General features: G+C 48.7%; 2 protein-coding genes across 4 annotated transcripts in view; both read right to left on the bottom strand.

Moving 5' to 3' along the window:
• IL34 (interleukin 34) overlaps positions 1-6,279 on the bottom strand; it is a 72,812-nt gene extending 66,533 nt beyond the window's left edge. The window contains exon 1 of the mRNA XM_031658106.1: positions 6,086-6,279. The gene's annotated coding sequence lies outside the window, so the exon portion shown is untranslated. The remainder of the gene's footprint in view (positions 1-6,085) is intronic.
• Positions 6,280-14,052: 7,773 nt separating this feature from the next.
• Positions 14,053-24,157, bottom strand: part of SF3B3 (splicing factor 3b subunit 3) — a 54,758-nt gene continuing 44,653 nt past the window's right edge. For 2 of the 3 annotated variants that reach the window (XM_021932164.2, XM_021932163.2), the window contains 9 exons: positions 23,290-23,464; positions 21,743-21,948; positions 21,489-21,645; positions 19,498-19,623; positions 18,561-18,773; positions 17,918-18,016; positions 16,910-17,053; positions 15,837-15,941; positions 14,053-15,362 (listed from right to left, as the gene is read on the bottom strand). In XM_021932164.2, coding sequence (XP_021787856.1) covers positions 15,222-15,362; positions 15,837-15,941; positions 16,910-17,053; positions 17,918-18,016; positions 18,561-18,773; positions 19,498-19,623; positions 21,489-21,645; positions 21,743-21,948; positions 23,290-23,464 — 1,366 coding nt within the window. In that variant the 3' untranslated portion in view covers positions 14,053-15,221. The remainder of the gene's footprint in view (positions 15,363-15,836; positions 15,942-16,909; positions 17,054-17,917; positions 18,017-18,560; positions 18,774-19,497; positions 19,624-21,488; positions 21,646-21,742; positions 21,949-23,289; positions 23,465-24,157) is intronic. The other variant, XM_003917165.4, reaches the window with a different exon arrangement.

Below are 24,157 nucleotides of genomic sequence, written 5' to 3'. Positions count from 1 at the left end.
GGTGCCCACCACCAGGCCTGGCTAATTTTTGTATTTTTAGTAGAGACAAGGTTTCATCATGTTGGCCAAGATGGTCTCAATCTCCTGACCTCATGATCCATCTGCCTCGGCCTCCCAAAGTGCTGGGATTACAGGCGTGAGCCACCACGCCCAGCCTCAAAAAAAAATTTTTTTTAATTGACCAGGTATGGTAGCACGAGGCTGTGGTCTTAGCAACCTGGGAGGCTGAGGTGGGAGGATAGTTTGAGCCTGCAGTGAGCTGTGTTTGTACCACTGCACTCCAGCCTGGATGACAGAGCAAGAGTCCTTGAGGACATTATGCTAAGGGCAATGAGCCAGTCACAAAAAGACAAATATTGTATGATTATGATTCCACTTACAAGAGGCACTTACAGCAGTGAAACTCACGAAGACAGACATCTGAAAGGTGGTACCCAGAGGTTGGGGGGAGGGAAATGGGGGAGTTTGGGGAGTCATTTAATAGACAGTTTCCGCTTGATGTACCATCTGTGGTACAACAACATGGATTTTCTTAATGCTAGTGAACTGTACCCTTAAAAATAATTAAGATGATCAGGCACGGTGGCTCACACCTGTATACACAGCACTTTGAGATGCCAAAGCGGGCAGATTGCCTGAGGTCAGGAGTTCGAGACCAACCTGGCCAACATGGTGAAACCCTGTCTCTACTAAAAATACAAAAATTAGCCGGGTGTGGTGGCGGGAGTCTGTAATCTCAGCTACTCCAGAGACTGAGGCAAGAGAATCGCTTGAACCAAGGAGGCAGAGGTTGCAATGAGCCAAGATCGTGCCATTGCACTCTAGCTTCAGTGACAGAGCAAGGCTCTGTCTCCAAAAAAAAAAAAAAAAAGAGAGAGAGAGAGAGAAAGCAGGAAGACAAGGAAACAGCAAAGTGCTGGTTCTTGGGAAACGGAGAAAGGAATAATTGAGAAGATGCCTGGGTGACAAAGCCGAAGGGCAGCTGGGACTTGGTGGTGGAGTCCTGGCCACAGCGTGGACTTTCTCATGCTGGAGAGGCATGAGCACTGCAGCAGAGCGCTGACTTTTCCCAGTGGCTGCTGGGAAGTCCACATCTCTTTGGCCTTTCCAATTCGTCATTTTGACCTGAACCTTTCTAGCTATAGGCAAGTCTCAATCCATCCACATCCCCCGACGTGGAGAGGACCCCAAGGGGAAAGCCTGGCTGGTTTCCAGACGTGCTGGGATGCACGGACGGAGCTCTCCAGGCAGCCCCTGGGAAGCTCAGGAAGCAGGTTCCCAGGCCAGTTGCAGCCCAGGTCCCAGAGGACACTGCCCTTTACTTATGAGACGTGGCCCTCATACGCAAGCATGCATGACAGCTGGAGCCCAGAACCACCCCAGGATTGTCCCACATCTGGAAGCCACAGTTCTCAGACTTCCATGGAGTCTCTCTCAAGGTCAAAGCGCCACACTGCCCACCTGGGACAAGATGTCTCTCCCTCCTACGGCCGGGTCAGGGAAGGCCACAGGACAGTATTGCCTTGGGGGCAGGGGAAGGGGAGCTGTGGCTTCCAGAAACATTGTACAGAACCCCCAGAAGGAAAGAGCTGTAAGAAGCCTAATTGCGCTGTCGGCCTTAGTGCCATTTTCTTGGAAACCTCTGCGCCATGAAAGCCAAGTGGAGGAAGAAGTGAATGCGCAGGCTGAAGCACAAAAGAAGAAAGATGAGGCAGAGGTCCAAGTAAGCTGCTAGCTTGTTGCACCGTGGAGGCCACAGGAGCAGCAACATGGAACGCCAGGCGCTGGGGATGCTGGTACAAGCTGTGGGACTGCATGCTACTGTCTAGAGCTTGTCTCAATGGATCTAGAACTTCATCGCCCTCTGATCGCCGATCACCTCTGAGACCCACCTTGCTCATAAACAAAACTGCCCATGTTGGTCCTCTGCCCTGGACTTGTCACATTCTGGACTATTTCTGTGTTTATTTGTGGCCGAGCGTAACAACCATATAATAAATCACCTCTTCCTCTTTTAGCTGAATAATTAAAAAAAAAAAAAGAAGCCTAATTGCCCTGGACCAGGCGCCAGTAATCCCAGCACTTTGGGAGGTTGAGGTGGGTGGATCATTTGAGGTCAGGAGTTCGAGATCAGCCTGGCCAACATGGTGAAACCCCATCTCTACTAAAGATACAAAAATTAGCCAGGCATGGTGGCACGCACCTGTAATCCCAGCTACTCAGGAGACTGAGGCATGAGAATCGTTGAACCCAGGAGGCAGAGATCTGAGATCACACCACTGCACTGCAGTGAGCCGAGATCACGCCACTGCACTGCAGCCTGGGAAACAGAGTCCTCCTCTGAGGCAAGAAGGAAAGAGCTACATGCTCTGGTGGTGGGGCTGGGACCAGAACCCAGCACCAGGGCCCCAACTCCCAGGCCAGGCTTGCCTGACCCAGGCCTGTCCTGAGAACCCCTCTCTTTGCAGTTATTTATTTTGAGTACAATTAGGGCCCCTGAGATGCAGGGGAAGGCTGGAGGCACACCAGGCCACCAACGACATCAGCTGCCAACACTAGCTTCGTCCCTCGAAGCTGCCAGAACAGGCGTCTCAAAACCTGCTTAAATCCCCTCATCATTGCGAGGCGCGGTGGCTCATGCCTGTAATCCCAGCACTTTGGGAGGCTGAGGCAGGTGAATCAGTTGAGGTCAGGAATTCAAGACCAGCCTGGGTAACATGGAAACCCCCATCTCTACTAAAAATACAAAAATTAGCCAGGCATGGTGACGCGTGCCTGTAATCCCAGCTACTCAGGAGGCTGAGGCAGGAGAATCACTTGAACCCAGGAGGCAGAGGTTGCAGTGAGCTGAGATCGGGACACTGTACTTCAGCCTGGGCAACAGAGCAAGACTCTGTCAAAAAAAAAAAAAAAAACAGCTGGGCGCGGTGGCTCACGCCTATAATCCCAGCACTTTGGGAGGTTGAGGCGGGTGGATCACAAGGTCAGGAGATCGAGACCACAGTGAAACCCCGTCTCTACTAAAAATACAAAAAATTAGCCAGGCGTGGTGGTGGGCGCCTGTAGTCCCAGATACTCAGGAGGCTGAGGCAGGAGAATGGCGTGAACCTGGGAGGCGGAGCTTGCAGTGACCCGAGATCGCGCCACTGCACTCCAGCCTGGGCGACAGAGCAAGACTCCGTCTCAAAAAAAACACAAAAAAACAAAAAAAAAAAACTCCTTATCATTGAGATCAAATCCAAATTCTCACTTGATCTTCAAAGCTCTTCAAAATCTTATCCCCACCGCCTCCCCTCAACTCATCTCCCACTCCCCCTTTCCCTGCAGCCTATGTCAATAGCAGACAGGCATCTTGTGCACGTCTCTCCCTGGTTCCCAGCACCAGGGCCGGCCAACCCTATCAATGTTTGTTGTCCGAGAAAATGAACACGTGGATTTTCTGCCTGTCCTTTATAGCTAATTCCAGTACCTTCCCGAAGGCTCTGGAGTGCAGCCTTGAGTTTCACGGTAAGGGCTCCTTGGGGCTACTGCTTTATCTGTGTGATCTCATGTAATTCTAGGCCAAAGATATTAACACATCCATTCGCAAATGAGGAAACTAGGGGTCAGAGACGTCCAGTGACTGCCCACAGGTGGGAAGTGGTGCGGCCGGGACCGGAATCCAATCTGACCAGCTCCAGAGCCTGTGCTCCTTCTGCTGAACCATGTGCATAACCTACCCCAGTGACAGCAGGCTGGGGCTGGGCAGGTGCACCTGCAGACGTTCCGGGAACTCTCCAGTCTGTCCAGGGATCCCTTAAACCTGCAGGTTGAGGAGGGTGGCTGAGAGATAAGAATGGCGGCATCCAGATGTGACAACAGAGGTGGATCAAAGCTTGGGGGTCCCCCCAAGGGAGGCCTGAGCTTGATGCTCCACGTGTCAGCTTTGGGACAGACTGAGGCCTAGTCAAAATATCCTCGAACAGGCAATGAAGCCTTTCACTCTAGTTACCGTGAAGCTGGGTAAGAATAGGATCTAGGCCAAGAAGATGTCCTTGACTTTCTCAATTTTGCCTGGCTTGTTAAAGCCCCAGGCTTGGGGAAGAGGGGGCCTCCAGGGGTGCTTGTTAAGCACCAGATCTTATGCTAGATGCTTCACAAACAGGATCTCTGACTTCCAACATTCCTAACAAGTTTTTGTTTTTGTTTGTTTTTGTTTTTGTAGACACAGGGTTTCACCATGTTGCCCAGGCTGGTCTCGAAATCCTAGGCTCAAGCAATCCACCCACCTCAGCCTCCCAAAGTGCTAGGCTTACAGACATGAGCCACCATGCCTGGCCCCTAACAAGTTTTATAACCTCGATTTTACATGTGAACTAACCAAAGCACAATGAAGTTATGTGGTGGAAGTTCATGGTCAGGCAGCTACTGCATACGAACCCAGGCTAGTCAGCCTTCTAAAAGCCAAGCTCCTAACCACTACGCTAGACAGTCTCTGTCCCCTTCCTGAGAAATCCCAGAGATCTCAAGTCCCCCGCCCAGCCCACTCTGCCACCATGGCCCTGGAAATCAGTAAATTAGTCCCGTAATGCTCATGAGTGAGCTGACCCCACACATAACATGAGCTGAGCTGCAAAAATGTTCTTGTCCTTGGCCCGGAGTACTCATTCTGGATGCAGAATAAACTCCAAGGAGAAGGGGGAAAAACCAACAACTTTAAATACCAAAATTAAAAAAAAAGTTATTTCCACAGAGTTGTCCACAGAAGTCGAATTATTCATTGCAAAACAACCTAGAAGCAACTCAACTTCACCATCAGTGGACAGAGGCTGCCCACCCAGGGATGGGTCTGTTAACTTGGTGAATACCATGTGGACCTTAAAACAACATCTAGTTAGTTGGTTTATGTGCATTTAAAAATAAGTGCAAAGTTGGCCAGGCACTGTGGCTCACGCCTGTAATCCCAGCACTTTGGGAGGCCGAGGTGGGTGGATCACTTGAGGTCAGGAGTTCAAGACCAGCCTGGCCAACATGATGAAAGTCCGTCTCTACTAAAACTATAAAAATTAGCTGGGCGTGGTGGCGGGTGCCTGTAATCCCAGCTACTCGGGAGGCTGAGGCAGGAGAATCACTTGAACCCAGGAGGCAGAGGTTGCAGTGAACAAAGATCACGTGGCTGCACTCCAGCCTGGGTGACACAGCAAGACAACATCTCAAAAAAGAAAAGAAAAGAAAAGTGTAAAAGCAGAACACTTCATTTTAATTTCAGAAATCCCATCTGCATGAGAAAGGTTTACCTACACTGTTGACTTTTTTGCTTCTTTCCTTTAAAGAACTTGAAATCAAGTTTTTTTTGTTTTGTTTTTGTTTTTTTTTTGAGACATAGTCTCACTCTGTTGCCCAGGCTGGAGTGCAGTGGTGTGATCTTGGCTCACTGCAACCTCCACCTCCCGGGTTCAAGTCTGTCTCCTGCCTCAGCCTCCCGAGTAGCTGGGATTACAGTCATGCGCCACCACACCCAGCTAATTTTTATATTTTTAGTGGGATGGGGTTTCACCATGTGGGCCAGGCTGGTCTCAAACTCCTGACCTCAAGTGATCCACTCACCTCAGCCTCCCAAAGCGCTGGGATTACAGGCGTGAGCCACTGTGCCCGGCCAAATCAACTGATTTTTGATAAAGTAATACATGCAAGTGATAGTTCACACACACAGTACATTAAGGTCCAAAGACCTACGGCAATATACAGTGGAGCAGCGCCCCATGACCCATGCCAACCATATGAGAATGTAGGTTTGTCAACTGACTAAACTCCGAAGGACACACACAGAGAAATGACTTGCTTTATGGTTATGTGGATCTGTTTTTTCCAGCAAGGCTGATGAAGGCAAAGGTGAAAAATTGAAACCCAGGGCAGACAGTTCTGCTGAGGCATACTTCTCTGAGGCATACTTCAGAGAGTCTTGGCCGGGACTGTCTTTGTCAAGTCTAGCTCAAGTCCCTCTTCCTGGGATCGGTGAAGCAGCAGCAGAATCGGGGTGGGGAAGCCAGGCCGTCAGAGGCAGAGGAAAGCCAGGCGTGGGAGAGAAAGCCTGATGCCTTCTTACCTGTTCACGTGCCAAGCCTCGGTCTCCTAGGGTTTGCTGGTGGCCTTAAGGGGCTCCAGGGCCCCAAGCAGGTGCCTAAGGGCCACGGGTAGTGGCTGCCAGGTGGGAGAGGCTGAGGCTGCCCCCAGCCCACAGTCCAGGCTTCCCGTCTGATGAGAAGGGCGGGGAAAGCAGGCCTCTGCAGCTCTGCTCAGGAACCGAAGCCAGCAGGGGCGGGGCAGGGCCACGTGGCCCCCGCCTGCCTTGGAGTGTGGAGTAGGAGGGAGCCTTCAACCCAGAGGACCAGCCAGGGGACTGCTCTGACTGAGGGTGCCGGCCAGTTGACTACGAGAAGTCCCCAGAACCCAGGCCCTGGCTCCCAGGCAGCTTGGACTGTTTTAAGGGACTACCCCAGATCCTCTCCAGAACACTCGGACCCAGACAAAAGCCTCTTCTCATAAAACTAAAAGCCAGGTGATAGGGAGTTGGGTATAGTGACACAAGCCTGTAGTCCCAGCTGCTCAGGAGGCTGAGGCAGGAGACTCTCTTGAGGCCAAGAGTTTGAGGCTGCAGTGAGCTGCAATTGCACCTGTGAATAACCAGTGTGCTCCAGCCTGGGCAATATAGCGAGATCCTGCCTCTAAAAAACAAAACAAAACAAAACAAAAAACTGAGCGATGAGGTGGTGACTGGTGTGTGTGTGTGTGTGTGTGTCTATGGCACTGGGGGTCCATTAGGTGGAAGAAAAGGTCTTTCTCTGATACATCATCCTTGTTGAGCACCAATGAGTTACCCAGTCTACAGATAAAGACATGAGCTCCAAAAGGTGAATAATCTTTTTTTTTTTTTTGTGGCAGAGTTTCACAGCAGGGACTACAGGCACGCTCCACCATGCTCAGCTAATTTTGTATTTTTAGTAGAGATGGGGTTTCACCATGTTGGCCAGGCTGGTCTTGAACTCCTGACCTCAGGTGATCCGCCCGTGTCAACCTCCCAAGTGCTGGAATTATACACGTGACCCGTCACACCTGGCCTTTTCTTTAGACAAGGTCTCACTCTATTGCCCAGGCTAGAGTGCAGTGGCATGATCACAACCCACTGAGGTCTTGATTTCCTGGGCTCAATTGATCCTCCCACCTCAGCCTCCCAAGTAGCTGGGACCACTACACCCAGCTAATTTTTATTTTTTTAATTTTCTGTAGACACAGATGTCTCCTATGTTGCCCAGGCTCGTCTCAAACTGCTGGCCTCAAGGAATCCTCCTGCCTTAGCCTCCCAAAGTGCTGAGATTTCAGGCTTGAGCCACTGTGCCTGGCCTTGGGTAAGATTCTTCACCCCTTTTCTGGGGCTTGTGCCCAGGAGTTAGAAACCTGCCTGAGCAACGTAGAAAGACCCCCATCTCTGCAGAAATAAAAAATAAATAAAAAATTAGCCAGGCATCATGGTGGCTCATGCCTGTAGTCGTAACTACTCGGGAGGCTTAGGCAGGAGGATCACTTGAGCCCTGGAGGTCGAGGCTGCACTAAACTGTGATTGAGTCACTGCACTCCAGCCTGGATGACAGAGCAAGGCCCTGTCGCTTTTCTTAAAAAAAAAGGAGAGAGAGAGACAAAGAATCTTACCTAAGATTTCCCGGCTGGTTACTGAGATCTGACCCCAAAGCCAGGCTTTCCTGAGGGACACAGGACCTGTCCTGGTGTAACATGTGGCCTCAGACCCAGCACTTATGGGAGTTGAGGTCCTTTCCCTCAGCACCATCACCAAAGGTACAGCCATTCTCCCTTCACCTGAGTCAGAGCAGGCACCTGCAGAGGTATCTTCAGGATCTCTGCTGAGTTTTCATAGCAGGCTTCCTGATTTTACTAGACTGCATTTGGATTCATTAGGGGTGAGCCAGTAGGGGAGGGAGAATAGAAGAAGGGCTGTATTCAAAGCCTCCAACTATCCAAGAGGGGAGTCTGTAGTGTTTCACTGAATGTGAGCACAAAATCCTTGATTCAGGAACCTCTTATTAACATCTAGTCTTTCACAGCTGAGCTAGTCTGGAGTGCTGACCTGGCTGGATGCAGTGGCTCATGCCTGTAATCCCAGCACTTTCGAAGATCGAGGCAGGCGGATCACCTGGGGTCAGGAGTTCGAGACCAGCCTGGCCAACATGGTGAAACCCCGTCTCTACTAAAAATACAAAAATTATCCGAGCGTGGTGGCAGGCACAATCCCAGCTACTCGGGAGGCTGAGGCAGGAGAATCGCTTGAACCCGGCAGGCAGAGGTTGCAGTGAACTGAGATCACTGTACTCCACCCTAAGCGACAGAGTGAGACTCGGTCTCAAAAATAAAAAATAAAAAAAAGAAGAAAAAGAAAAAGAATAAAAGCAGAAATGCCAACCTAGTGATAATAGTGCGTTTTACTCTGAGTGCCAATGCATGCCACAAGTAGTTGTTCATGAAATGTTTTCTCAATTGGATCGACAAAACTGGATTCCTGGTTTGGCCCTGAACTTGCAACAGGACAATAATGCCCACGCTGGAATGTTCCCTAACTCCCCACCCACCCCCAAGGCAGTGGCCACACAGGCCACACACACTCTCTGCAAGGCCCTGCTGGGAAACTCTGCCAAGGCGTTGATTCATTCGTTGGGCAGCTCGTGGGAGGGCAGACAGGGTGGAGGTGATGGGGGCACAGCCACAGATCTCACTGGGGCCTCACAGAAGCCTGAACACCCCCTGGTGCCCTTTCTGGGGTCTCTTGGCTTGGAATGATGCCCCTTTCTTTCAAATCATCACAGCAGGTCCCCCAGATCTCCCAGGGCCAGAGCCCCAGGTCAGTGGACAAGCCTCAGAACTCCTGCGCACTCAGTCATGTGCGTTTGTGCTACCATGACCCCAGGAGACCAGTTTTTGTTTTTTGGTGTTTTTGAGACAGGTTTTGTTCTGTCGTCCAGGCTGGAGTGTAGTAGCGCAATCACAGCTCACTGCAGCCTCAAACTCATAGCTTAAGAGATCCTCCTGTCTCAGCCTCCCTACTTGCTGGGACTATAAGTGTGTACCACCATGCCTGGCTAATTTTTGTATTTTGTAAATACAAAAAAAAAATTTTTTTTGTATTTTTGGAGAGACGGGGTTTTGTCATGTTGCCCAGGCTGGTCTCAAACTCCTGGGCTTAAGGGGTCCTCCTGCCTTGGCCTCTCAAAGTGCTGGGATCACAGGTATGAGCCACCATGCTGGGGCCCAGTAGATCAGTCTTATTCTACCAATTTACAGGCAGGAAACCAAGACTATGCTTAGAGGCTAGTGAGCCCAGGTCATCTGACTCTGTACACAGTGCTCTCTTCATGAACTTCGCTGCCTCTTGGCATTTGGCAAGTGGAATCTCGTTTCTGATTGCTTTATGAGGCAGCATTACCTTTCTCCAGTTACAGCATCGACTCCCTGAAGCCGAGATACCCCAGCGTGTCCTCACAACAGCTGGAGGCCCTAATAACCCACATGAAATGGTAGTACGTCCCTTAACCATCACGTGTCATTAGCTTATACACGTGTCATTAGCTTATATACTTACGGCTCCAAATTAGTGACTTCTAAGCCTAAACGCTACCAAACAACCCAACAAAAGCACCTCTCCTTTCATTCTGAGACTGCAGTCAGACAAGGGAGAGAGTTCTGTTGAGTGGACCTGGGAATTTAAAACTTGAGGACCAGGCTCTGGAAGGCAGAATGGGACGTGGGAAACTGAGGGGGGCTTGCCTCTGGGCACTGGCAGAGATGCTGGATTTGGGGGTGGGGTGGGGTAGGGTGGGGCTAACAGGGCCCCTCAGCCATTCCAGATGGGCTGGCCCAGCTCCTCCAAATCTGAAACTTCCAGACCTGGTTTTTTCTTTTTTGTTTTTTTTTTTGAGACGGAGTCTCGTGCTGTCGCCCAGGCTGGAGTGCAGTGACCGGATCTCGGCTCACTGCAAGCTCCGCCTCCCGGGTTCATGCCATTCTCCTGCCTCAGCCTCCCGAGTAGCTGGGACTACAGGCGCCGCCACCTCGCCCGGCTAGTGTTTTTTTTTTTTTGTATTTCTCAGTAGAGACGGGGTTTCACCGTGTTAGCCAGGATGGTCTCGATCTCCTGACCTCGTGATCCGCCCGTCTCGGCCTCCCAAAGTGCTGGGATTACAGGCTTGAGCCACCGCGCCCGGCCCAAACCTGGTTTTGATGACTTTTTTTTTCCTTCATTTTGAACAAGCAGCAATGTTCACTCATTGTCCATCACAGCTACTGATCATAACACTGGACTATGAAGCAGACACATGCCCAGACATCACCAGCAGACTCTTTGTTTTGAAACAGGGCTTTATGCTCGGGTTTTTAAATTTTTTGTAGAGATGGGGTCTGTTTCCTGGGCTGGTCTTAAACTTCTGGGCTCAAGTGATCTGCCTGTCTCTGGCCGCCCAAAGTGCTGGGATTACCAGGCATGAGCCACCGTATAATTGGGAGCAGACACCAGGAATCTATTCTGACAAATGAAGAGGGTGCTAACATCCTGCTGGGATTATGAGCCACAACTACAGGTTTCCTACCATTTCCCAACCTAAAACCCCTGCGGCCCACTCCCCACCTCTTCATTTTTCAGACTTGGGACCTTCTGATTTTTCCTGAAGTCCCAAGGCTGTGGCTGAGGAAATCACACCCGGGCTGTAGGCTCTTCTGAAACTGGTGGCACGTCCTCTGGCAGACTCACCTCACCACCAACCTCACAGCAACAGACTGCCAGGTTATAAACTCTCCTCCAATCTCTGAGTGCAGAAAAGAGCTGGGAGGAGGTGGTTCATAGTAGGTGCCCAGTAAACATTTCTGGAAGAAATGAACGTAGCAGCCTCTTCTAGTGGGTCAGCATGTCTCCTGATGGTTAAACAGCTCCTGGCCAAGTGCAGTGGCTCACTCCTGTAAACCCAGCACTTTGGGAGCCCAAGGTGGACGGATCACCTGAGGTCAGGAGTTTGAATCAGCCTGGCCAACAAGGTGAAACCCCATCTCTACTAAAAATACAAAAATTAGCCAGGTGTGGTAGTGCATGCCTGTAATCCCAGCTACTCAGGAGGCTGAGGCAGGAGAATCTCTTGAACCTAGAAGGCAGAGGTTGCGGTGAGCCAAGATTGTGCTGCTGTACTCTAGCCTGGGCGACACAGTTAAGACTTCATCTCAAAAAAGAAAAAAGGAGGCCGGGCGCGGTGGCTCAGGCCTGTAATCCCAGCACTTTGGGAGGCCGAGACGGGCGGATCACGAGGTCAGGAGATCGAGACCATCCTGGCTAACACGGTGAAACCCCGTCTCTATTAAGAAATACAAAAAACTAGCCGGGCGAGGTGGCGGGCGCCTGTAGTCCCAGCTACTGGGGAGGCTGAGGCTGGAGAATGGCGTGAACCCGGGAGGCGGAGCTTGCAGTGAGCTGAGATCCGGCCACTGCACTCCAGCCTGGGCGACAGAGCGAGACACCGTCTCAAAAAAAAAAGAAAAAGAAAAAAAAGAAAAAAGGAGTAACAGCTCTTGGTTGTGCTGGTTTAGTAGCCTACACCTGCCCATTTCAGTTCACCTGAACTTCACAGGGCGTGTTGGGCTGTCACTCAAATGTCAACCAACCATGGCCAAGCAGGTGTTTGAGTCTCTGCCTTGTCCCCGAAAGCCATCTGTTCCTCTCCTCCATTGCTACGTTTTCTGGATCAAGTTTGATTTCAGCAGCAGAGATGTTTCTTCTGAGCTCTACATATAGCCCTTGAAAATTAATTTTAAGGGTGTAACAAAAAATTCACATACAATATTCCATATGCAAGTGAGCAAGTGGATGACTCAACAAACACATGTCACTTCTACTTTGAATAGAAAACAGAGGCCAGGCGCGGTGGCTCAAGCCTGTAATCCCAGCACTTTGGGAGGCCGAGACGGGCGGATCACAAGGTCAGGAGATCGAGACCATCCTGGCTAACCCGCTGAAACCCCGTCTCTACTAAAAAATACAAAAAATAGCTGGGCGAGGTGACGGGCGCCTGTAGTCCCAGCTACTGGGGAGGCTGAGGCAGGAGAATGGCGTGAACCCGGGAGGTGGAGCTTGCAGTGAGCTGAGATCCGGCCACTGCACTCCAGCCTGGGCGACAGAGCAAGACTCCGTCTCAAAAAAAAAAAAAAAAAGAAAGAAAACAGAATTTAGAGGCTGGGTGTGGTGGCTCATACCTGTAGTCACAGCACTTTGGGAGGCTGAGCCAGGCGGACCACTTGAGGCCAGGAGTTCGAGACCAACCTGTTCAACACGGTAAAACCTCTTCTACTAAAAATGCAAAAATTAGCTGGACATGGCACATGCCTGTAGTTCCAGCTACTTGGGAAGCTGAGGTAGGAGGATTGCTTGAGCTCAGGAGGCGGAGGTTGCAGTGGGCTGGGATCGCACCACAGCCCTCCAGCCTGGGCAAGAGAGATTCTATCCCTGATAAACAAAAAACAAGAATTTAGGACCAGGCGCAATGGCTCACACCTATAATCCCAGTGCTTTGGGAGGCCAAGGCAGGAGGATTGTTTGAGGTCAAGAGTTTGAGACCAGCCTGGACAACACAGGGAGACCCTGTCTCTACAAAAGTTTAAAAATTAACTGAGTATGGTGGCACACATCTGTAGTCTCCCCTACTCTGGAGGCTGAGGTGGATCGCTTGAGCCCAGGAGTTCAAGCCTCAGTGAGCTATAACGACTCCACTGAACTCCAGGATAGGCAAAGGAGTGAGACTGCCTCTAATAAAATTTTTTTTTTAATTAAAAAATAAAACAGAACTTAGGAATTTAAAAAAATTTGAAAGCCAGGTTGATCCCATCTGAATGCCTTAACATTTCTGGCTTTCCTCTAACAAGTTCAAGAAAGGCAGCAGCGTGGGAACAGCACACATTCTGGGGACCAGCGCTCTCCCTGTGAGACGAACCTTTTCCAGTGCTGGCAGCTGTCTCACTAACAATACATTTACACTAACCAAGAAAAGCAACATTCCAACTAGAACCCCCCTCCTCCAAAGGAATGCTATTCTTGGCAAGAGATCTTCCAAAGGAAACATCTGCAGAACCTCTGCCCGTAAGGTCAGGGGAAAGCTGAGGCAGCTAAAAACTTTTCAGTCCCAGGATCCAAGTCACAAGGGCTTAGCAATGGAACAGGATGGAAGCAAACCCAAGGGCAGACCCCTCTGTCCGAGTTCTGCAGCAGCCTCTGGTGGGTTTTGCAAGGCTGGAGAGAGCTCTCTATTTACCTGGTTGCTCAGTCAAACCACAGGAGTCAATCAGGTCCCCTTAACAATTACACAGACGGGACTTGTCATTGAGCCACATCCAATCAATAAATTATAAACTTTTGTAGGTTCTGTAGCAACAGCTATGAAAATTCCTTTCCACATATTCAAGCCCAATTCCTTGTCCTAACCCTTTCTCTTACAGAGAACAAGGAAGCTGATGGGCAGACTTCCAGAGGAAGCTCGGTGGTGACAACTCCTGATTCCACAGATTTTCCTTTCTTTCAGAACCCCCTAACTTCTGTATGGAGTGTATGTATTTCAATCAAACTTGAGTTAAAAAACACGCAAGGAGCTGCTCAAATATCTACACCGAGTTCCTCAGATGACTGCATGTCAGTATCATACAATTTGATAGAATGGATTTAGGGCCACAGGAAAAAATGAGCCCTGAAATTAGGTTTTCAAAATCTAATTCAGAACTACTGTCTACTATGCAAATTCATGAGCTAAGTGAGAAAAAAACATGTTATTTAGGGATTCGATTCCTGGCAAAACCTGGGTCTCTCTTGACTGATCTAAAACCAAATCATAATTCAATATACTTAGTTCCATGAGACAGCGTGAGGAACCCTCTGCACTGGGCTCCGGGAGGTTCAGATGGTATCTCCTCACCACCATTCCTGATTCTAACCCACTGCTCACCAGATCAGTTGCTCAATTTAGGTGGCTGACCACATGCAGATGAAAGAATGTTTTACTTCGTGAAGTATTGAGAACAGTGAGCTCGTTTCTCCAGGTTCAAGGCACAAGGACAGCCTGGAAGACGAGGGCTTCCCACACAACTAAACGGGGAATTCTCAGGGGTCGGCTGGAACATTTCTGGAACTGGGCCTCTTCCAGGGGACAGGCTCTCATTATACCCTAAAGGCCCTGTGGAACCCACCTGAGATGGGTGCTGCAGACAGGCCCCACATATACACAGTTCTCAGGGGCAGGGCAGTATCCAGGTTCTTCTGTACTGACCCTTCCTATGGTCCTATGGAGCCAAAGATCTCTTTAGGGGCTGTATCAGCAAAACGGACATCTGTTAAGACTCCCCAGCTGGAATTCATGCTAAAATCCCCATACTAATATCCTCAGAGTAGAAGAGGAGGAAGAATCAGCCACCCTTCCTCAATCCAGTGGGAAAAGCGGTGAGTATCCACATGGTTATTGAGCCCATGTTTCATCAGCACAGCAAAAAGAACCAGGAAAAAACAAAGAAACCACCACAGACCTGGGGGTAAGGAGCCACAGAGTGTCCCAAGTCCAAGTAGGCATCTGGAAGGAAGGAGTCTACTCTAACTTAAGAGTCCTGCTCTAACTTGGGCTCAAACCTCCCACCTACATCCTCATCTCCAGAACAAGACACACGGACGCCAGTCACCTTAAAAACTAGTTTCTGTTTCTTTCTGGGTTAGATTCTAGAGCAGCAGAACTCAGGAGTGATACTATATCCTATCCAGTCCCACCACAGCCTTCCTTCCTTCCTCCCACAGAGATAACATTGTACAAAACTGTATTTACAGGAAAACCAGTTAAAAATTAAGGGTGTGTGCAAAAGTAGACAGGAGAGTCAGACATATCAATGTAGGCATGGCTTTGGGGAATGGGGGAATTGGGTTCCACACTGGAACCTGGGGTCATGTATCATGTACCAGGTGGGGAGAAGTGTAGCCAATCTCAGCGCCAATTTGAGGGGAAGCCAGTCATTCCAGGAGAAGAGGTGAGGGGAGAGAGCTGTTGGCTTTCATAATGCAGTCTTAATTATCCAGTCACCCTCCTGCCACATGGCAGAAGCCAGGTGGCGGCGATGGTGGTGGGGGAAACAAAATACACAGTCTCTGGCAAGCCCCATAGGGAAAGGAGGGCTCAGAAGGCATAGCGGGTCCGGATATCCTCGAGTTTCTTGGACACCTCGGGTGGGGTTCGGTCCAGTTCTTCAGAGACGTTCTTTTGTTTGTTGGGTTCCATGGAATTGAACTGCTCACAGAGGTCTCCATCAATCACATTCTAAGATATGGAGAGAGCAGAAGGAAAAAAATGGTGAGATGCCCAAAGAAAATGGCACATGCTAAAGCAGCAGTTGTAGGGAAAGCTGTTTTTATTTTTCAGTTTTTGAGACAGGGTCTCAACCCTATCATCCAGATTGCAGTGCAGTGGGATAATCATGGCTCACCACACTCTCAAAACTCTGCGGCTTAGCCTCCCAATTGGCTAGGACCACAAATGTGTGCTACCACGCCCAGACAGGGAAAGCTTTTTATTCTCCACTCGATACTTGAACCCCGCTTGTAGATCCAGGAACACTATCTAAGTTGACTCTTGGTACTCAGAGTTCAGATTGGCAGAAGCAGTGAAGCCTTTGCTCTGGCTGTGGTCTGCCCCGAGGGGAGCACCCTCCCTGGTACTATTCCCATCATTCTGCTGCCTGTGCTGCTCCTTTACTCAGGATCTCCCTTTCCAGCTCAGATTCCCCCAACCTACCTTCACAGGGAAGTAGTAGGAACGAAAGCTGAGGTGGTCCCGCCCACAGAGAGGGGGATGTTCAGACCGCAGGTGCATTTCCACATGCTGGAAGAAGTCATGGTCCTGGCAGAAGAAACAAAAAATCTGTCACTGAGAAGTGATTTCAACTAGTCTAGAGTTTCCACAAGCACAACGAACAGACAAGCCATTCATTTTTACCATACAAACACAAGGGAAATATCTAATCACTTTCTGATAATCACAGGTTTTTCTGCTACAACACGATAGTTAAAATCCAAAAGGAGACCTCGTGTTGTCTGCAGTGCAAAAGAGAATGCCACACATAAAGAATGGTTTGTGAGGTCAGATTCCTGATCCCAGCTTCCTTTGCTGGAATAAAACATGCCGAACTCTGGCAAACCTAGACTGGACTCCATATGGTGATGTGTGCCCCAACAGGGATCATCCCATCAATCCTGGCAATCCTAGTCTGTGGAGTCCGGTTCTAGAGCTTTGGGCTCAGGCTAACCTTGTAAACTCGCATCAGACTGAAGCAAACCCTAGTACAGTATAAAAACAAATGGCCTGCCCGGGCGCAGTGGCTCACGCCTGTAATCCCAGCACTCTGGAAGGCCAAGGCAGGCGGATCACGAGGTCAGGAGATCGAGACCATCCTAGCTAACATGGTGAAACCCTGTCTCTACTAAAAATACAAAAAATTAGCCAGGTGTGGTGGCGGGCGCCTGTAGTCCCAGTTACTTGGGAGGCTGAGGCAGGAGAATGGTGTGAACCTGGGAGGCGGAGTTTGCAATGAGCCGAGATTGTGCCACTGCACTCCAGCCTGGGTGACAGGAGACTCCATCCCCCCTCCCCAAAAAACAAACAAAAACAACAACAACAACAACAAAAAATGGGCCTTCCCTGGGTGGGGGGGAATCAAGATTCCTATCTCCCCAAGTACTTCCGTCAGTCTGTAATTCCCAGAGCATTATTAATTATATGTGGGGACAAATGAATTTGACCTGTTAGGTAGATTCAACACCAAGAAACAACCTTAAAAGTCAAGGCCAGAGTAATGTGGGTGCTCTCACCTCATGGGACGTGAATGGCACAAGGATGCCAATTCCTCCAGACAAGGTGGTATAGACAAGTGATTCTGAGCCTCCGGGGATCAGCGTAGTCTTCTGTAAGGACAGCACCGTCTCTCCGACATGGTAGTTCATGATCACCTCTGCCTGTGAGTCAGAAACAGACTAGTGACTGTGTGCGCCCTCAGGAGCCTCCCTGGACTCCCGAGAGCATGCAGTGCTCCCTAAGGCACATTTCACCATCTATTAACATCCAAAAACTACTACAGAGGCCAACTGTGGGAGGATTGCTTGAGCCCAGGATTTCAAGACCAGCCTGGGCAACACAGTGAGGCCTCATAAACCCATACCCACAAAATTTGTCAGGTTTGGTGGCATGTACTCTAGTCCCAGCTACTCAGGAGGCTGAGGGGGAAGGATCACTTGAGCCCAGGAGGTGGAAGCTGCAGTGATCTGTGATCGTACCACCATACTACAGCCCAGGCGACCAAGTGACACCTTGTCTCAAAAACAAACAATAAATCCAAAAATTATTAAAACCTAAAAATACTTTAAAATTCTCACATTTACTTAAGGCTTAATGCCTCATAAAACATGCTAAAATTACTGTTTATCATCTCTTAAACGATAAGAACCATTTTGTTAAATTTATCAAGCTTGCCATTAAAAAAAAAAAAGGAAAACACAAAGAAAATTATAGAAAACAGCAATCACTAGGCTTGTCTTCTAAAATAGAAAGTCCAGAGATCCTCTGTTAAAGCAGCATATACCTATAGGAGAAAGTAAAGCCCTGGACACACCTCAGAGCAGAGGACTAGCAATGGACTCTCTCGAAGGAACTTGCTACTCTCCAAGGAGATTTCTGCAGATTGGTAAGAAAGGACTGTGGAAGGACAGCACTCAGCACAGTCGTGTGCACTGTGAATAATTCACCAAAGGCAATTTATCCAGTGACAGCAACAGGAGAAGTGCTAAGCAGCGCCCTCCCTGGGGCCCATTCTGCAATCTTACCTTCTGGGAGGCCCCATTGAGCAAGCCACGGTCCCACAGGGCTTTGTTTCCTGTAGGGTCCTCATCTACTTCATCATTGGTGTTAGGTGGGAGCCTCACCTACAAGGAAGTGACACAAGTCACAGTGCTGGGGCCCAGACCTGCTCACCTGGGTTGCCAAGCAACAGGTCTGGCCCAGGTCCTTGCAAGTCAGCCATAGGGGCACTGTCTAGACAGAGGCCTGAGCCCGTGTGTCCTGCACCTGCTCTGGTGGGCAGGAGCTGTGTCTGAGGAGCAAGAAACTCAAAAGAATCGACCCATGAGCAGGCGTTTAACACAGCTAAGGATAATACCAAAACCACACAACACAGACAACAGACATTCCAAAGTTCTTATAAAACGTAAAAAGAAATATTAGCCATTAGCTCAAACTAAACCTATCATTAAATCATGTTCAATAGAGAGGAGAGCGATAAACCAGAGAAAAATCCAACACTAGTAAGAAGGCTTAAAGAACAGATTGCTTGTAGAGTTAGCTTTAGTAGGATGGAATTTTATATCCATTTTTACCCCTCAGAATTGATTCATCTTTGGCTTTACCCACAACAAACTGAGCCAGCTTTCCTACACATCACTGTAACCCAAGTGAACAACATCAACTCACCACACATATGTTGCCAAACTTGTCTGCCCCAGCAACAGTGTCATAGTCCAGGAGGCTGGCTGTAGTGACCCATCGAGGGTAGGTATCATCAGCGAAGATGATAAGCTGGTTTTCATTACGCTTGTAGCGAACCCAGATGAAACTTTCTTGGACGTCAGATACAATTACCCTGTGTCCAATAGTCTGGATCCCAGAGATATAATTGGCAATATGCTGGGGAAAACAAGGACAATAGTGGGTGTAATCTTGGGGTTCAGAACCCAAAGAAAGTCCAGCTTTCCATATGACATATATAGGGTCAGCAGAACAGCAAATACCAAAAAACAGCAGTTAGCAATGAATTCTAAGTGGGAAAAAGAGCCAAATAGCTTTTAATATAGTGCAAATATATGCCTAACTCTCAGAGTTACATTCCTTACAGAAGCTAGCTAAATAGAAAGCTGGTTCTTGTTTGGTAAGTCAAGAAATGAGAATCCTCTACTCCTGCTCCTCTCAAAACTCAAGGGCTGGTGCGGTGGCTCACGCCTGTAAACCTAGGACTTTGGGAGGCCAAGGCGGGCGGATCATGAGGTCAGGAGTTAAGAGACCAGCCTGGCCAACATGGTAAAACCCTGTCTCTACTAAAGATACAAAAAATTAGCCAGGCGTGGCAGCGTGCACCTGTAATCCCAGCTACTCGGGAAGCTGAGGCAGGAGAATCACTTGAACCTGGGAGGCGGAGGTTGCAGTGAGCCGAGATTGCACCACTGCACTCCAGCCTGGGCAACAGGGCGAGACTACATCTCGAAAAAAAAAAAGGGCATAATTCTGAAGCTGGAATTGGGGTAACACTAGTCCTAATAAAGATAAGATTTTAAAACTCAATGCCCACCACCCCACCAATGCCCCCGCCCTTGACATGTGAGCTATATCTCAGCACCAACGCCAGCACACTTACCTTATTCTCGCATTTTCGGAGTAACTTCTTCTTTCCCAGGTCATAGACACGCAACAGCTTCCCCACACCAATCAACACCCTCCCTTGGAATGGGGCAATGGCAGCAGGGACCTCTTCCACCGGAGTCTATAGAGGAAAAGCACGTAATACAGCTATTACAAATGCCAGCCAGACACAGGCCCCACCTCTCCGCCTAGAAACGTCTTCTTTCACAGGAGCCTATCATTAAGAAACACACCAGTGATCTTATTTTGCTAATGAATCAGCGTGTTGGGGTGAACAGGTCCCACATGCTGCATTCACCCAGCAGAGGGATCAATGCTACAAGTGACAAGAAGTTCTGGTACCTGATGACAGCTGCCCAGAGCCTGTGCTTGGTTTAACTGGCCTCATGAAATAATAGTGAAGCCTTAGTAGCTAAGAAGTGACTGTAATTTGTGGAAGGACAGGAAAGAAATGCTAGTGGAAAATGACATTTTTTTTTTTTTTTTTGGAGACAGGGTCTCACTGTCGCTCAAGCTGGAGGGCTGTGGCAGGCGTAATCACGGTTCACTATAGCCTGGACTTCCTGGGCTCAGGTGATCCTCCCACCTCAGCCTCCCGAGTAGCTGGGACTACAGGCATGTGCCATCACGCCCAACTAATTATCTGTATTTTCTGTAGAAACTGAGTTTCACCACATTGTCCAGGCTGGTCTCAAACTCTTGGGCTCAAGTGATCTGCTCGACTCAGACTCCCAGAAAGCTGGGATTACAAGCGTGAGCCACTGCACCCAGCCTAGTGACATCTCAGTTGTAAAGGAGAGACAAATTTTATACCCAAAGGGTCTACGAAGTATTTCTTAGAGGATACTCCCCTTATGGTAGGGTTGAAGGAATCCACATGCTGTCAGTGTGGAGGAGAATATTATTTTTATTTTAATAATTATGGTAAAACAGACATAACATAAAGTTTACCATCTTAATCCTTTTTTTTTTTTTTTTTTTTTTTTGAGACAGAGTCTCACTCTGTCGCCCAGGCTGGAGTGCAGTGGCACAATCTCAGCACAGTACAACCTCTGCCTCCCAGGTTCAAGCAATTCTCCTGCCTTAACCTCTGGAGTAGCTGGGGTTACAGGCGCCCACCACCATGCCTGGCTGATTTTTTATTTTTAATAGAGATGGGATTTCACCACGTTGACCAGACTGGTCTTGAACCTCTGACCTCAGGTGATCCGCCCACCTCGGCCTTCCAAAGTGCTGGGATTACAGGAATGAGTCACCATGCCCAGTCATTTTTAAGTATACACTTCAGTGGCATTAAGCACATTTACTGTTGTGTAACTATGATCTCCAGCTTTTTTTTCATCTTCCCAAACTGAAACTCTGTACCCATTAAACAGTAACTTCCCAGAGAAGGCAGATGGAAAAGAACACTAAATCTTTTTTTTTTTTTTTTTTGACAGTCTCACTCTGCCACCCAGGCTAGAGTGCAATGGCACAATCTCAGCTCACTGCAACCTCCGCCTCCCGGGTTCAAGTGATTCTCCTGCCTCAGCCTCCCAAGTAGCTGGGATAACAGGTACATGCCACCATGCCTGGCTGATTTTTATATTTTTAGTAGAGACGGGCTTTCATCATGTTGGTCGGGCTGGTCCCAAAGTGCTGGGATTACAGGTGTGAGCCACCGCACACAGCCAGAATATTAATTATTTAAACTGCTGAATTTTGGTCACAAATTGTTGCCCGCTTATTAAAACAGTAAGAAAGGGACTGATTCAATGTGCATCCATCTCCCCATTATGGGTGGTTAGCACAAAGCCTTACTGTGGAATGCACAGGCACAAGAGCATCACCGCAGCTAGAAGGCTCCAGGATTTTCCATGTGCTGGTAAGAGATGGACTGGAATCAAGGAGCTGGTCCCCAAAAGACCTGACCCATAACATAAGCAAAAGTAAGAGAATTCAATAGGACTTAAGATCTAGGAGAACCACTCACTGGCTGATTCCTACCTTGTGCAAAAACTCCAGTTTTTCCCCATTGTTCACAAGCTTGTAAGTATAGACGAAGCCCCCTGCCACAGATCGGGGGTTCAGTATCAGGTCCTTGGCCACACCCACCAGCACATACCAGTCTTCACCAGTGTTGGAGAACCTGCACACAGCCACACTACACACAGAGTAAGAAGCAAGAGTAAGGCCTTCGTCAAAACCCAGAGAGCTCCTGTTCCAGGCTACCAAACCCTGAACTGTCCTGGACTCCTTACCTAAAAGCTGCCTCATTCTGTTCCAGCTGGACAAGGTCCAGTGTGTTCCCCTGAATGGGATTCATCACTCGGATCACAGAGGCCCACTGCCCATTGCCAGCCTTGGGAGCTCCAAAGATGGATTCAGGGAGGTTTTCATTGAGGAATGCTGCTGCCATCTCTGCGGCCAGCTCCCGCTCATCCTCCCCTGCTGCTTCCACCATTTCCTAAACCCAAAAAACCAAACAACTGAGTTGGCATGTTCAGAGGTAGGGGCTGGCTGAGAAGAGGATAGGTAGCAAGAACACTCCAAGGGGTTTTTTCTTCTTTTTTTTTGAGAAGGAGTCTCGCTCTGTTGCCCAGGCTGGAGTGCAGTGGCCGGATCTCAGCTCACTGCAAGCTCTGCCTCCCGGGTTCACGCCATTCTCCTGCCTCAGCCTCCCGTGTAGCTGGGACTACAGGCGCCCACCACCTCACCCAGATAGTTTTTTTTTTGTATTTTTTAGTAGAGACGGGTTTTCACCCGTGTTAGCCAGGATGGTCTCGATCTCTTGACCTCGTGATCCGCCCGTCTCGGCCTCCCAAAGTGCTGGGATTACAGGCTTGAGCCACCGCGCCCGGCCAGAAACTCCATTTTTTTATCCAACCCATCTGATTTCCCCTACTAAGACTACTCTGTCTCCACTCTTTAAGGCTGGATACAGTTCTATGTGATTGTAGCTATTTGGTTTTTGCTAGGCAATGAGTTCTAGAAAGAGCTGGTATTGTGGAGAACATGAAAGCTGTCTCCTTTGGGCCCAAATCCAGGAAATACAGTCTATTTTGGAAGCTCAAAGACTGGAGAATTCTGTTTCAGAGAGGGAACTTAATTGTGAATAAATGGAGGTCAGAGTATAGTCCTGGGTTACAAGAAAGGCTCTAACATGAAGTATTTTGGGGCAAAGGCCTCTGCTTAAAGAAGCTGAAAAGAGCCTAGATCTTTAAAAACAAAGAATATAACAACAATTACAGGAGTTTAAACTTTTTTGAGACGGAGTCTCGTCTGTCGCCCCAGGTTGGGAGTGCAGTGGCCGGGATTCAGCTCACTGCAAGCCCTCTCCCCGGGTTCTCCGGGCTTATTCTTTCTGCTCTTTCAGCCTCCCTCGAGAAGCTGACCACAGGCCACCTCGCCTCGCTAATTTTTTGTGTTTTTAGTAGAGACGGGGTTTCGCCGTGTTAGCCAGGATGGTCTCAATCTCCTGACCTTGTGATCCGCCCGTCTCGGCCTCCCAAAGTGCTGGGATTACAGGCTTGAGCCACCGCGCCCGGCCGAGTTTAAACTTTTGACAGAGTCTCATGTCCAGAGTGCCACTGGTATGCAGTGGAGTGTGCCAACATACCAGGAGTGCACCAACACACCAGGCTATCTTTCAAAATTTTTAATAGAGGTGCGGTTTTGCTATGTTGTCCAGGCTGGTTTCAAACTAGCAATCCTCCCATCTCAGCCTCCCAAAGTGCTGAGCAGTTTAAACTTTTCAACATAATTTCACAAATCTTTTAACAGAACCCCTGAACGTTAGTCTCATTACCTCTGCCATCTGCTGCTTTCTCTGAGCTTTTGTGGCCTCAGTGTAGGCATTGTGGTCCGTTTCAATGATAATAAGGTTGTTACTCTCAGGGTGGATGACAAATTTCCTGGGTGTGTACTGCAGTGGGAAGGCTACTTGATTGAAGACAGCACCGAGCTTCTCTAATGCCAAAATGCTATGACAGAAAAGCAAGGCAGTTATTTAATACTCACTAAGGACCTAGAAATTGGTGGTGAAATAGGCTTTGAGCAGTCAGTAAACACATCAATCCCTGAAGCTCTAACGCTGGCATTAGGCAACATTAAACAACAGCCTCCTAATCTAGAAAACTGCACTGCAGACAGAGAGATCCGGGAAGGGCCTTCCCATTTGGCAACACCCTACCACAATTCATGGCAATTCTAGTTCTCACCAATGAAACACAAACGATTGTCAAGATTTTTTTTAAATCACTCTAATGATAATAAAGCGCCCAATCCCAAATTTGTGAACACTGCAATTACCTGAACATATATGGTATCTGTAGTGACTGTGCTTCATAAAATAAAGTGGATGCCTTTGTGAACAAAAATCACCTCAGTTTTGGAAAACTTTGACAATGCAAGAGACAGCAAATAGGGGACCTACAAATTTCTGTCAAATTGGACAGAGATGCACACATAAGCCAAACTATGTGCAAAACGGGCAGAACCCAGGTACCTTAAAAAATATAGTTACCTGATCTCTAATGATGGAGTTTTATTTGTAGTTTATTCTCTACATTAAAAAAGATACGAGCTGGGCACAGTGGCTCACAACTGTAATCTCAGCACTTTGGGAGGCCGAAGCGGGTAGATCACCTAAGGCTAGGAGTTCAAGACCAGCCTGG

This window comes from Papio anubis, chromosome 18, assembly GCF_008728515.1.
Source record: "Papio anubis isolate 15944 chromosome 18, Panubis1.0, whole genome shotgun sequence".
In the NCBI taxonomy this organism is placed as follows: Eukaryota; Metazoa; Chordata; class Mammalia; order Primates; family Cercopithecidae; genus Papio; species Papio anubis.
The sequence above is the reverse complement of the archived record's forward strand: the minus strand, read 5'-3'. Positions and strand labels throughout refer to the sequence as shown.